At 42.9% G+C, this 14,288-nt stretch overlaps 1 protein-coding gene across 6 annotated transcripts in view; it reads left to right on the top strand.

Moving 5' to 3' along the window:
- The window catches only part of NCALD (neurocalcin delta), a 317,609-nt gene that overhangs the window by 294,960 nt on the left and 8,361 nt on the right, over positions 1-14,288 (top strand). For all 6 annotated transcript variants that reach the window (XM_023545925.2, XM_023545923.2, XM_023545924.2 and 3 more), the window contains one exon: positions 12,786-12,891. In XM_023545925.2, the coding sequence (XP_023401693.1) occupies positions 12,786-12,891 (106 nt within the window). The remainder of the gene's footprint in view (positions 1-12,785; positions 12,892-14,288) is intronic.

Genomic DNA, 14,288 nt, shown 5'->3' with positions numbered 1-14,288 from the left:
TAAATTATTCTCTCTGTGTTTCATCTTGAATAGTTTTGATTGCTGTATTTTCACAGTCTCTAATCTTTTTTTACTTACAAAGATCTAATCGGCCATTAATTTCATGACCAGCTGGGCATATAGAACCCACCTACATTTTCTGCCTCTGGGGTTTCTTGGGAAGCTGCTTTCCCATTGACAGTATGTGCTGCCAGCAGGCGGGAGCTGTATAACTGCTCGAAGCTGAAGAAACAGATGTGTGCTGCAAATTACTGTTTTGACAGGGTATTGTATGAGGTGATGTATCCTAGAGGTGTGATTCTGCAAGACTTCTATCTCTTTTGGCTTTTGTACAGCAAGATAAGCCTTGTAAGTATATTTCCAGGTTCCTTTGTGTTATTTAGAAGTTGTGTTTCTCACATGATTCCACGTTCATGGGACTAACTCGTTTTTGGGCACCGGCAAGAGATGCGGCACAATTAGATGAGATGTAGTGCACCTGACATACCACCAATCCTACCCCCAGAGTCCAGAGGGACATATGCATCCCCCCAATCCTACCCCCAGGAGCCCTGGTGGCACAGTGGTTAAGAACTATGGCTGCTAACCAAAAGGTTAGCAATTCGAATTTACCAGTCGCTCCTTAGAAACCCAATAGGGCAGTTCTACTCTGACCTGTAGGTTTGCTATGAGTAAGAATCAACTTGACAGAGACAGGTTTAGTTTTTTAATCCTACCTGCAAAGTCCAGAAGGGACATATGTCTGCCAGATAATATGTATCAAAATCCGTATTACCTACCAAAAATTCCAACACACTCAATGATTCAGCATGCATACAATTAAAGAAAAAACACTTTATCAACAAAAAATTCAAAGAGGAACATAACTGGGTTGTGAAAGGGTTAATCCTATCCAGTATATTTTTACCTCATACATCATAACTTTCGTTGGTGGAAGTTTGATTGGGTCATTTTTATATCTTTCATGTCTTTATCTGGACATGTTGTCAGGAGGGATAAGCTGGTGGAGAACGTCATCATGCTTGGTAAAGTAGAGGGTCAGGGAAAAAGAGGAAGACCCTCAATGAGATGGATTGACACAATGGCTGCAACAATGGGCTCAAGCATAACAATTGCGAGGATGGCGCAGGACCAGGCAGTGTTTCATTCTGTTGTGCGTAGGGTCACTATGAGTCGGAACCCACTCAACGGCACCTAACAACAACAACATGTCTTTATTTAACTTTTTGACGATATGGAACACAGTTATTATAACTATTTTACTGTTTCTTAGTTATCTGGTGCTGCTATAATAGAAATGCTGCAGGTGAATGGCTTTAACAAACAGAAATTTTATTTTCTCACAGTTTAGGAGGCTAGAAGTCCAATATCAGAGCACCAGCTCTAGGGAAAGTCTTTCTTTGTCAGCTCTGGAGGAAGGTCCTTGTCTCTTCAGCTTCCTTAGAGATCTCCATGTGTCTTGACATCTATTTTACCCCCAACTTTCTCTCTGGTCACATATTTAATCCGTTTTTATATCTCCAAAGAGATTGACTAAAAATGCACCCTACACTAACCCTGCATCAATTAACATAACAAAGACAACCCATTCCCAAATGGGATTATAACCATAGGCATATAGGTTAAGATTTACAACACATATTTTAGGGGGGCATAGTTCAATCCAGAACACATTCCTTCTGCTAATTCTAATATCTTTGTCAGGTCTGGGTCACTTTTCATTGATTGATTATTTTCTGCCTTATAGGTTGTATTCTCCCGCTTCTTTGCATGCCTGATAATTTTGGGGCGGGGGGAGGTTTCTAGACAATATGAATTTTACTGTGTTGGGCGCTGGATATTTTTGTATTCCTATAGATATTCTTGAGCCTTGTTCTTCAACACAGTGACATTACTTGGAAACAGTTTGAATTTTTCAGATCTTACATTTAAGGTTTGTTAGATGACACCAGAGTCATGCTTAGTTTAGGGCTAATTAGTCCCCACCATTGAGGTAGGACTTTTCTGAGTACGCAGTGCCCTGTGAGTCATGAGGATTTCCAATCTTGCTAGTGAGAACAGGCACTCTTCCTGACCCTGTGTGAAGACCAGGCAGTCTTTCCTCTAATCCATTCACTTGCCTCTTTCTCCAGTCTTGGGTGATCTCCTCCCATGCATACGCTGATTCAGCTGAATACTTGAGGGGAACCCTCTGCAGATCCCTGGGGTTCTCTCTGTGCCGCTTTACCCTCTCTCATGCTAACTCTAGCCACTTTGATCTTTCCAGACTCTTACCTTCATCTCCTCAACTCAGTGAGTTCGCTGGGCTCCACCTGGATGGAAGCATCATGGCCCAGAAGCCCTTTCAAGGCAACAAATTGGGACAATCATAGGGCTTACCAATTTTGCTTCCAGCTTCTCAGGGATCACTGACCTTCATTGCCTAATGTTCAGTGTCTTGGAAATCATTTCATATATTTTGTCATTTTTTTCTTTTTTGTTGCTTCAGGTAGAAAGGGAAACTCAATTCCTTTTACTCCATTTTGGCCAGAAGCAACACTCTCTGCTGTCATTTTAATGTATTTATCTGTTTACCAATCCTCCTGATACCTAGACTGTGAGATCTTTGAAGACAGGAACTGTGCTTTCTCTCTCTAAATCTAAAGTATTTAGCACAGTCCCTGGTGTTTAGCATATGGTCAATAAATGTTCATTGAATGACCCAAAAAACTCATTGCCATCAAGTAAATTCTGACTCATAACAACCCTATAGGACAGAGTAGAACTGCCCATAGAGTTTCCAAGGAGGACCCCTGGTAGATTCGAACTGCCAACATTTTGATTAGCAGCCGTAGCTCTTAACCACTCTGCCACTAGGGTTTCTGTGTTGAATGAAGGAAGTGTTAACTCCAGAACATACAAAGATGAGTAATTTAGGCCCTGTCTTGAAGAAACTCAGAAGCTATTGGTAGGACGAATCTCATGGAGAAGGATTATGGTTTATCTAGTCTGAAAAAAAGAGGGGCAGAGAGAACAGAGCCCAGCTGAAGAGGAAGCCCAACTAAGGATCAGTCCTGGTGCAGAGAGAACTTTCTTAAAGTTCATAGATGCTTTGTAACAAAATGGTTCTGGGTGAAACAAGTTTGGGAAACCCTGGGTTAAACAGAGTTCAACAAGTCATTTACTGCAGGAGTTCTCATGTTTTTAGTATGTTCACGTGATGCTCTAAGAAGGGGATAAAGTGAGCACTGTTTCTCAAAACATTTTGGCAATAGTATGTCTCTGATCTTAGAGTACCTTGGAAGACTGATAGTAACTGAAAAACACTTTGGGAAAAACTTCTTAACAGCATTCTCAACAGGTGATTTTCAGCCATTGCTTATATACCTTCAATATCGAAGAACTTGCATCTATACAGCAGCCCATCACTATTCTTCCACTGAACACCTCTGAATGTAAGAAAGTTTTTCCCATGTTATGACCACATCTACCTCCCTATAACTCTTCAACTTATAAAAGGGTATAGTGATAATTAGTTTCTCTAGTGTGCTTACCACTTGTCTGTCATTTTGTCGTACTATGGTGGCTTGCCTGTAACAATGAAGCTGGAAGCTCTACCACTGATATTTCAACTCCAGCAGGGTCACCCATGGTGAATCGGTTTTAATGGAGCTTCCAGACTAAGATAGACTAGGAAGAAAGACCTGGCCATCTACTTCTGAAAATTAGGCAATGAAAACCCTATGGACCACAACAGAATATAATTTGACATAGTGCTGGAAGATGAATCCCCTAGGATGGAAGGCACTCAGAATACACAGTGGCCACAACAATGGACTTGAGCATACCAACGATCATGAAGATGATGCAGGACCAGGCAATATTTCATTATGTTGTGCATGGGGCTAGAGCCGACTCGATGGCAACTAACAACAGTAACAACAGCAATGTGCCTAGAGTGCGATTCAGTGTGCAAATCTTTGAATGATCTGTTACCTTTAAAGATTAGGGATAGCACAAAGGGAAGGACACATGAAATGGTTTAGGAATTTCAAACTCTATTTTTAGCAGCATAAACATTTTTTTCCTAAGTAAAATCTTACATGACACTCAGTGTAAGAATGGAACTGCTTTAGTCGAAGTACTCAATCTGCCCCTGATTCTCTCCTTGTCTTCTCCCTGTCCATTAAGGTGACTAAAGTACCGCTATTTCTGAAATACTATGAAAGTTAGTGATTTAACTTGTTCTTCTAGCTCCAGGTAAGAAAGTACTTACATCATTCCAGACATACAGATTTAAAAAAAACCCTGTTGCCATCAATTCCAACTCATATTAACCCTATAGATATTCATCCTATATTTAAAGTATTTCCAAGAAAGATTCTACTAGCCTCTGTCCACCCCCCTTTCCTGGTATGTGACATCCTTCTAAGCAGGGTACTATTCTTCATCTATAATCTAAAAACAACCCTGTTCTGTTTAACATCTTTTGTCCTTGGTTTGCCATCAGAGGGCCATGGATATCTGGTTCCCTGCTGGAAGACCCTAAATTTTTTGATGAAAAGAATCAGTCTGGTTTCCTTCAGAGAGAAGATTGAGCTCTAACTCTTGGAATTGTGCCTGTTCTTAGTTAATGCCATAACCTTTATCAGTTCAGAGTTGAGTGCTTCCTTCACAACATTCCAGAGGTTATTCCTTCAGAGGGAAAAATTAAGAAAAAGTATAGGCCATGAGGAAGTGGTCAGGGCCCTGGCTACCCATAGGGAGCTGTCAGAAGCCTGTCTGGGGTAGAGCAGGAGCTGGGCTCCTGGGTGACCCATAGCTCTGCATTTATCCCAAGACCAGAATCAGACTCTTCAAGTTTAATTAAAAACAGGATGTCCCTGCTAGGCCTCTCATTGACATTGCTAAAAATAAAGCAGGGAAGTAGCCTGGCTTCTTCACAGTTTGATCCCATTAAATTTGGGTGAGGGTGGGCTGGGGTGTGGAGGGTGGGAGGAAACTAGAGGCAGTAAAAGACATGATTTATTTCAGACTTCAGTCTGGGCTTGTGTGTCTATCCCATCCCTGTGCTGTGGAGTTCCAGATTTTGAAGGTCTAATACAATTAGCTCTCCGTTGCTGATGCCATGTGAAGGGAGCAACGGGACAGACAATTCCCTGAATGTGAATATTGGATTTTGCAAAGCAGTCATCCACTTATCCGTGCTTGGGAGCACTGGGCCTGATGACCTCAGCTCTTTGTTCACTGCTCTAGTCCTACCCATGTACAGATTTGGCTGTGTGAACAATCCACTAATCCCTATCTGTAAGTGGATGTACATTTTAAATATATGTACATATGTAGTCTAAGTGAAACGAAAGAACCATCTGGAAATGTGAGTCTTAAAAAAGGCCTCACTAGTTCTACAACCCCACAATGTACTCACCTTGTGCCTCCTGCCCCATCCCAGAGCCCGGTTTGCAAATACTTTCTGAGGAGCCCTGGTGGCTCAAACTCTTAAGCACTAGACTGCTAATCCAAAGGTTGTCAGCTTGAACACACCCCGTTGCTCCACAGGAGAAAAGACCTGGCAATCTGCTTCTATAAAGATTACAGCCAAGAAAACCCTACGGGGCAGTTCTACTCTGTCACATGGGGTTGACATGAGTAGGAATTGACTCAACGCAACCTAAGAAAAACATCAAGGGCATGGAACCTTCTGTTTTTATTTTTGATTGTTATTGTTCTTGTTTTGTATTAACTGCTCCACATCTTTCTGTGGGAATCCCTGAATGGTACAAGTGGTTAACATGCTCCACTACACCTTGGTTGCAGGTTTGAGTCTGTCCAGAGGTGCATTGGAAGAAAGGCCTGGTAATCTACTGCCAAAAACTCAGTCACTGAAAACCCTGTGGAGCACAGTTCTACTCTGATATACATGGGGTCGCCACGAGTTGGAACGAATCTAGGGCAACTGGTTTTACATTTCTTTGTCACAAATCTCCTTCTTTAGTGTAATAGCTAAAGACAAACTCTCCAAGACCTCCTGTTGAATACGAACACCTCCTTTTCTAACATTTATTTGTTTACTTCATCTTTCATACATTTGTTCAACAAAGAGTAACCCAGAACCAAAACCCAGTGCCGTCGACAAAGAGTGTGAAGGGAATAGCCTCTAGATTACTATAGTTGACTTCCCATCAGAATCACAAGAAGGAGAATTTCATGAGTCCCAACCCTTAAAGACTGAGAATTCCAAGGAGTGCTCCAGGCCAGTGGGTTGTAATCCCTGTTCATTCACTAATGTGGGACCCAGAGACTCTCTGGACAAGGGTTTCTAACAATTATTAAAGCATTACAGAATGACTGCCCATTGCCATCAAGTTGATTCCGACTCATAGCTATCCTGTAGGACAGAGTAGAATTGCCTCATAGGTTTCCAAGGCTGTATGTAACCTTAAGGCAAGCAGACTGCCACATTTTTCTCCCTCAGAGCAGCTGGTGGGATAGAACTGCTGACTTTTCAGTTAGCAGTTGAGAGCTTAACTACTGTGCACTAGTTTTTTTTTTTTTTTAATGGGGTACTTTATTTTTTCTTGTACTTTTTTTTTTTTAGATGAAGGTTACAGAATGAAGTGTTCTTATTAAACAATTAGTGCACATATTGTTTTATGACATTGGTTAACCACCCCACGACATGTCAACACTCTCCTTTCTCAACCTTAAGTTCCCTATCACCAGCTTTCTTGTCCCCCCCGCCCCCGCCTTCTAGTGAAAATGGGGTACTTTTTGTTTCCCATGTGGTCCCTCCCAAGTTCTTTGTTAGGATGATTGGTAAGATATAAAATAAGAGAAAGCAGATCAGTCTTGCTGACACATATATCCCCATCAGGTAGCAGTGTTAATCACATAGTAGACACTCAATAAATTTTAATTGCTGAATAAATTATGAATGATGTTTTTTTTTATTCTCTAAACACTGTCACCTGCAATGAGGGAATAGAAGTGAATGTGGAAAGTGATGCTGCTAGGAAAAGCAAATTTAAAATCACTCCCATATTTTCTCAGCTTTTTGAATAAACACAAATACCTTTAAATGGCCTACGAGGCCCTCAATAGTCTGCTGCTACCTACTCTAGAGCCACATCTTAGGACACACTCCCCACACTCTCTCAGCTGTCTTGCCATTCCTCCCACCCCTGAGCTTCTATACGTGGACTTCCTTCTGCCCTGCACTCCTTTAAGCCCTACACTTTCTACACATCTTTGCTCAGTCATCACTCATTAAGGAAGTCTACCCTTGCCTTTCAGCTGTTGTTGTGTGTCATCGAGTCAATTCCGACTCATAGCAGCCCTATATGACAAAGTATAACTGCTCCCTAGGGTTTCCTAGGCTGCAGTCTTTATGGGAGCAGATCACCAGGTCTTTTCTCCTACAGGGAGGCTGGTGGGCTCCTACTGCAGACCTTTCAGTTAGCAGCTGTCTTAGTTATCTAGTGCTGCTATAATGGAAATACCACAAATACACAAATTTTTGTTTGACTTTAACAAACAGAAGCTTATTTTTTCACAGTTTAGGAGGCTAGAAGTCCTAATTCAGAGCACTGGCTCTAGGGGAAGGCTTTCTCTCTGTTGGTTCAGGAGGAAAGTCCTTGTCTCTTCAGCTTCTGCTTCCTCGTTCCTTGGAGATCTCTGTGTGTCTTGGCATCTATCTTACCCCATCTCTCTCTCTACTCTCTCTTTTTATATCTCAAAAGAGATTGACTAAAGATACATCCTACACTAATCCTGCCTCATTGACATAGCAAAGATAACCCATTCCCAAATGGGATTATAACCTCAAGCATCCAAACCAACCAAACCAAACCTGTTGCCATTGAGTTGATTCTGCTTGATGTATTTTCCACTGCTTCTTCACTGTTTGTGCTTAGTCCAACTGTTACCAAGGGCATCCCTGGTAGGGGGATGCTGTGTGGGTGGAGAACAGAGACACAGGTCTGCTGGTCCTAGCCCAGAATCTTGTTCTTCTTAAAGGCTACATGGTCACATGATCCCTTGGGACACCAAGGAGCCCCACAGTGGTAGTACCTGTGTCTGTGTCCTCCCATGAGGCCGAGCTCAGTGCCTGACACATGCTCATATAAACGGGACTGGTTCCATTCAGAAAACAGATGCCAAATCCTTGCCAGGAGTGAGCAGAGTAGGACTTCATAAAGGTTGAAATGGGTGACCATGTGTCACTGACTTGTCTCTTTTTGAGGATCTCACACTTCAGCTCTCATGCAACCATTTCACCCAGCCACCTCTAGGACACAGCTCCCACTTGAGACAAACCACAAACCACTTCCCAGCTTTTGAAAGGCAGCTCTAGTATGTCAGCTAAAATCATGGCTAAACCATAGCTATCCTATAGGACAAGACAAAACTGTCCCATAGAGTTTCCAAGGAGCACATGGTAGATTCGAACTGCTGACATTTTGGTTAGCAGCTGCAGCACTTAACCACTACTCCACCAGGGTTTTCGACCTCAAGCATAGAGGTTAGGATTTACAGCACCTGGTTTGGGGGGACATAATTCAATTCATAAGATTCCACCCTTTGACCTCCCAAAATGCATGTTCTTCCCACATGCAAAAGACATTCACCCCATCACATCATCCCAAAAGTCTTACATCAGGTCTCATCTTCTGAATCATGTAAATCAAATATAGATGAGACGTTAGGGGTATTCCAGGCTGGCGCAAAATTCTTCATCTGTGAACCTGTGAAATCTAGACTACAAGGTATCTGTTTCCAAAGTACAATGGTGGGCTAGAAACAAGGTAGACATTTCCATTACAAATGGGAGGAAGTAGAGGGAAAGAAGGAATAACAGGCACCAAGCAAGTCCAAAACCTAGCCAAAAAAAATCTATATTAGCTCTTGAGGCTTGAAAATAATCCTCTGTTCTTTGGGACCATCTGGCCAATGACTATGCCCTCCAGACTCTGGGTGTTGGCCATGCTCTCTGGACTCTTGGCCCTGGACTTCAGCTTCACTTTCTAGACCCATTGTCATAGTAACTCTGCTCCCTTGGCTTTGGGCGGCCCCATTCTCCTGGTCTATCTGAGTGGCAACCCCACCCCCTCAGCCCCAGCACCCCCATTCTTCTGGCCTTTAGGCATGGCAGCTCTACCCCCTCAGCTTTGGGAAGTGGCACTATCCCCTGGAAGGGCCTTAATAGCAGCCCCAAACTCTGGAACCAAGATGGTGAAGATTTGACTCTTCGAAACCTAGGACACTCTGGCCCCATCGATTGAGATCCAGGATACCATGGCTGCGCCCTTTGCAACTGAGAAGGTCCTGCTTCCCACGCTCCTTCCAACAGTTCTGCTGATCTGTGAGCTGCTTCAGGGATGGTCCTTTTCTTTTCTTGGAAGACAACAGATGTAGCATCTTTGGTCTGTTTTCTGCCTGTAGAATTCTAAGAGGCAGACAGCATTCTTTCATTTCCTTCTTTCTCTGTCCCATTTAGTCCAAGCTAATGGGTTTTCTGCTGTGGTAGTTTGTTAGATCCATCAGTCACAGGCTTAATGTCCTTAACAAAAGACTGTGGAGCCACATTCATGGTGAACATTCTAGGACATATGTCCTTAGTTTGTACAACAGAATTTTCCAAATTTTTAAGTTCTGTTTTCATTTTGCACATTTCATTTTAAAGTCCATCTCTTTCCTCTCACATTTTACTACAAGTAGCAAGGAGAAACCACGTGGTCCCTTTGAGATCTTGCTTAGAAATCTCAAGGCCAAGTTCATCACTTACAAGTTCTACCTTCCACCAAATATATGGACGTAAGTCAGATAAATTATTTGCCACTGCATAAAAAACATCACCCTTCTTCCATTCTCCAGTTGCATGTTCATTATTTTCTTTTAAAGGCTCGCCAGAAGCACATTCAACCTTCACATTTCTAGCAACATTCTGTTGCTGGCACCATATATATTCTCTAAGAAGATGGAGACTTTATAGCTCTCCTCAATTCCTTCTGAGCCCTCATCAAAATTGCCTTTGACACTCATAGTTCTACCAACAGTCTCTTCAAGACAATCTAGGCTTTACTATTAACTATTACTATTAAAAAAAAAAAATTTTTTTTTTTTTTTTTAATATTAGGCACCTTAAAACTCTTCCAGTCTCTACCCATTTCCCAATTCCAAAATCCCTTTCGTATTTTAGGTATCTGTTAGAGCAGCATCCCACTCTTCTGGTACCAAATTCTGTTTTAGTTATCTAGTGTTGCTATAACAGAAATACCACAAGTGTTATTTATTTTCTCACAGTTTAGGAGGCTAAAAGTCTGATATCAGAGCACCAGCTCTTGGGGATTGCTCTCTCTCTCTCTCATCTCTGGAGGAAAGTCCCTGTCTCCTCAGCTTCTAATTTCAGGTTCCTTGGAGATCTTCGTGTGTCTTGGCATCTGTCTTACCCTATCTCTCTCTCTGCTAGGTTATTTAACTCTTTTTATATCTCAAAAGAGATTGACTCAAGAAACACTCTACACTAATCCTGCCTCATTAACATAACAAAGACAGCCCATTCCCAAATGGGGTTATAACCACATGCATAGAGATTAGGATTTACAACATATTTTTGAGGGACATAATTCAAACCATAACATCAGCCAAGCACGTAACCATTGCACCACAAGGCACAGTTTTCCTATATCATTTCTTAAGGCCATGTGCCCTACTTTATAGCACTTTGCTCTAATATGGTTTACATGCATTTCTTCAATTATTTTAATAATGTCTGTCTGCCTTATTTAAGTATGAGCCCCATGAGGGCAAGGACTGGGTCTGTCATAATGCTTGGTGTATTGTAGTCACCCAGTGACCAACTGAGTAAATGAATGAATGAATGAGAATGAGGAAAGGCATAAACTAAGATCAGGGGTTTTCTGGCCATTTTCAGGATTGGCTTCTGAATCCATGTGGAATTGTCAGCAATGGTGAGTGCCCAACCATGGGCACATGTGTACAGCTTCTAAGGCAAGAGCCCATAGCTATTGACAGGTTAAGAATCTTTAAGAGATTTAACATGAATATGCATAATTATATGAAGGGAGGGAGAAGAAAAAGGATAGGAAGTTTAGAAAAAAAATTATAAAAAGATAAAGGGAGGAACTCTATAAATAGAAACAGAATAGAAGCAAGTTGAGAGGATAATAAGCATGAAGGAAGGTAAGAGACAGTTATTACTGAATTAATCCTTTAAATTTAATGAACCCAACTTTGTGCAAGACCCTATGTTCAACACTATCAGGGATTTTGTGAACAGCCATACCTGATCGCCACCTTTGAATCTAAAAGGGGAGTGTCTTGGGTAACTACAATTCAGGATGAGTCGAATGAAATGATCCAAAAGAAGAAGCACAGAGGAAGGGAGATTACACATAGCAGTAGAAAGAAAGAAGATCATGGAAACCTTCCTGGAGGAGGGTAACATTTCAATATGTCCTTGATGCATGGTAGGATTTGGGAAATCTTTGCCTCCATATTTCCCTTTTGGAGCCTACTTTCCTCTTAGCTGCATACTGCCTCCTTCTCTCTGCTCTCTCCAGCTGCCTCACTATACCCAGAGTTCCAGATCTCTCTGGGTTTCTCCACCCAACCCCTAGCAAAATCTATTTTTTTCTAAAACATCTTCTCAGGGCTAAGATGCTCAAAGTAAATCTGATCAGCAAAGTCATAGTCTGAAATTAAAAATGATGACTTCGCATTATTCTTCCCAGATAAAAACTACATCTGATAACTGATGCCTCCCCTTGCTGAGTACTGTGCGGAGAATACAGTTAGTGGAGGAGGCCACAGGTTGAGGGGGGGGGTGCGGTTTGCTTCCAAACTCTTTAGGAGAATTCTCTTTCATCTCTCAGATTTCCCAGACACACACAGTTCAGCTCAGGCCTGAGGTTGCACAGGAGTCCCGGGGTGGTGCAAACAGTTAACATGCTTGGCTGCTAATCTAAAGATGCCTGGGAAGAAAAGCCTGGGGATCTACTTCTGAAACATCAACCATTGAAAACCCTATGGAGCACAGTTCTGCTCTGACAAACATGGGGTCGCCATGAGTTGGAGTCCATTGTGCGATGGCAACTGGTTTTTGTTTTCTTTTGTCTTTTGGAGGTTACACAGTTATTTAATCCAAAGCTGGGATGGCTGATTCTTTCCATGTTGAGTACCAAACCTGACTGATTAGTTGGGAATACCCTGGAGCTTGTTGAGAAAGAATGTGAGAGCGTTGCCACAGGTGGAGAAAGAACCCTGGGATGGATTGATTATGTCTGCCTGGAAGGCTAATGGGCCCTTATTAACTGGCGGGTGTTTGCCATCTTTGAGGGGCCCCTGTGTGGAGACTGCAGTCTGCAATCGCCTGCCTCTTGGGATGTGGAATGTCATCTCCAGCCTTACTCCTTTTGTGATGTCCTCACAACAGTAGCACCAGCATCACAGGGAAGCCTATTAGAAATACAGAATCTCAGGCCCTACGAGATCCTACTCAATCAAAGTCTGCATGTTAACAAAATCCTTGGGGGCAGGATTAAAGTTTGAGTCACAGGAGTCTGACGGATCTTCGTGAAGGTCGTCACTGACTCCTGGCCTAGCGTGTCCCGCTGCTGACTGCCGAACATTTCCTATAATACAATACGTCAGCAGAGACAGGACTAGCTACTCGTGGGAAGGAATGGGGAACACATCTTCACTCCTGTATTTGAGAGGTTTAATAACAGGGCTATTTTGTGCCAAACCACATTTCTGTCTTACCACTATGTGGCTTCTGTCCCCAGGCAATCTATAAGATGGTTTCATCCGTAATGAAAATGCCTGAAGATGAGTCGACCCCAGAGAAAAGGACAGAAAAGATCTTCCGCCAGATGGACACCAATAGAGATGGTAAGAGGCCATGGTAGCATTTCTTTGCTCAGGATGGGGGCTTCTGGAGAGGATGGGGGCTTCTGGAGACGGTGGGGGAATCCAGGCAGGGAGATGCCACTTGAGGATAAGATATCGACCACAGGGACCTGGTCAAGGCCCTTTGTCAAAGTGACTCCCCCTGTGCGACCCTGGATGGGCAAGAAGCAGGATGACCGGGGTGGCCACTGGAGAGCTGATCCCTTCCTGGGGAGAAATGCCTCATTTCTAGGGCCTTCTATCCTCCTTCTAGGCCATTCTCTACCCTAAACATAATAGGATGAGGCCTGTGGAGCAGGGAAGGAGGAACCGGAGACACTGCAGGGTAACACCCTAGGTACTATGTTGATCATAGACAATACATTATGGTATCTCAACTGAGACTCCAGCGTAATGGAATCACAGGGCCCTGAGTGAGTTGCCATTCCCAGGTATGCATCTCACTGGTAAAAGCCCTGTGCTTTCCCAAGGGGGAAGAATGGAGTGTGGTGGGGGATGGGGAGAATGTACAGGGAAGGAGGAGAGGCTTTAAGTGCACTCACATGTCTTAGCCCAAATACCCAGGCATAGTGCAGTGCAGCAGAGCAGGCCTCACGGTGAACCTCCAGCCACTAGCTTCCTCTTGGCTGACACTCTTTGCATCTAACCTCTGGTCACTTACTTGAAGAGAAAAGACATAGGCACATAGGAAAATTAGCCCCCAGAGCGATTCTGAGGCACACAGAGGGTTAACCCAAGAGAACCAGATTTCTATATGGAGCATAGGGTTTGCACCACTATGTCCAGCTGTGGTTTCCAGCTTTGGGGGATTTGGAAGTATACAAGTGACCGTACTGTTTCATTTCCCTCATTTGTTTGGTTTCCTCTACAAAGGTGTCATTGCATCTATTGAACCCTATTTTTTCTTTTGTAGCCTGAGCAAACTTGTCACCATTTTAAGAACTGCACAGGCAAGGTTGTGGCTTATAAAAATGGGCCAGGACACAAGCCTAAGAGAGTTTGCTCTGAACAAAAGGAAAAAAAAAAAAAAAAACCTACCTTTTTCCTTCAAACAAGTAAAGTAAATTTGATTAAACAAAAACCAGGCTCTGGGGAGGGATTTGCTGCTAAGGGAAAGACATATTTGTTGGTATCTCTGAGAGGGGGGCCTCCAATAATCAGTACCCCTTCCTACCTGGGTTTAGAATGAGTTGAGAAATAAAGGAGCAATTCAGTTCCAGGTGCCATCAAGTTGGCCTCCAACTCATGGCGATCCCATGTGTGTCAGGGTAGAACTGTTTTCCTATGGCTGATTTCTCAGAAGTAGATCATCAGGCCTTTCTTCTGAGGCCCTCAGGGTGGACTGGAGCAGTGAGCAGCCAAGGGCATTAACTGTTGCA

The sequence above is a fragment of the Loxodonta africana genome, chromosome 14, assembly GCF_030014295.1.
Source record: "Loxodonta africana isolate mLoxAfr1 chromosome 14, mLoxAfr1.hap2, whole genome shotgun sequence".
Classification (NCBI taxonomy): domain Eukaryota; kingdom Metazoa; phylum Chordata; class Mammalia; order Proboscidea; family Elephantidae; genus Loxodonta; species Loxodonta africana.
This window is presented reverse-complemented; position numbering and strand designations above follow the sequence as displayed.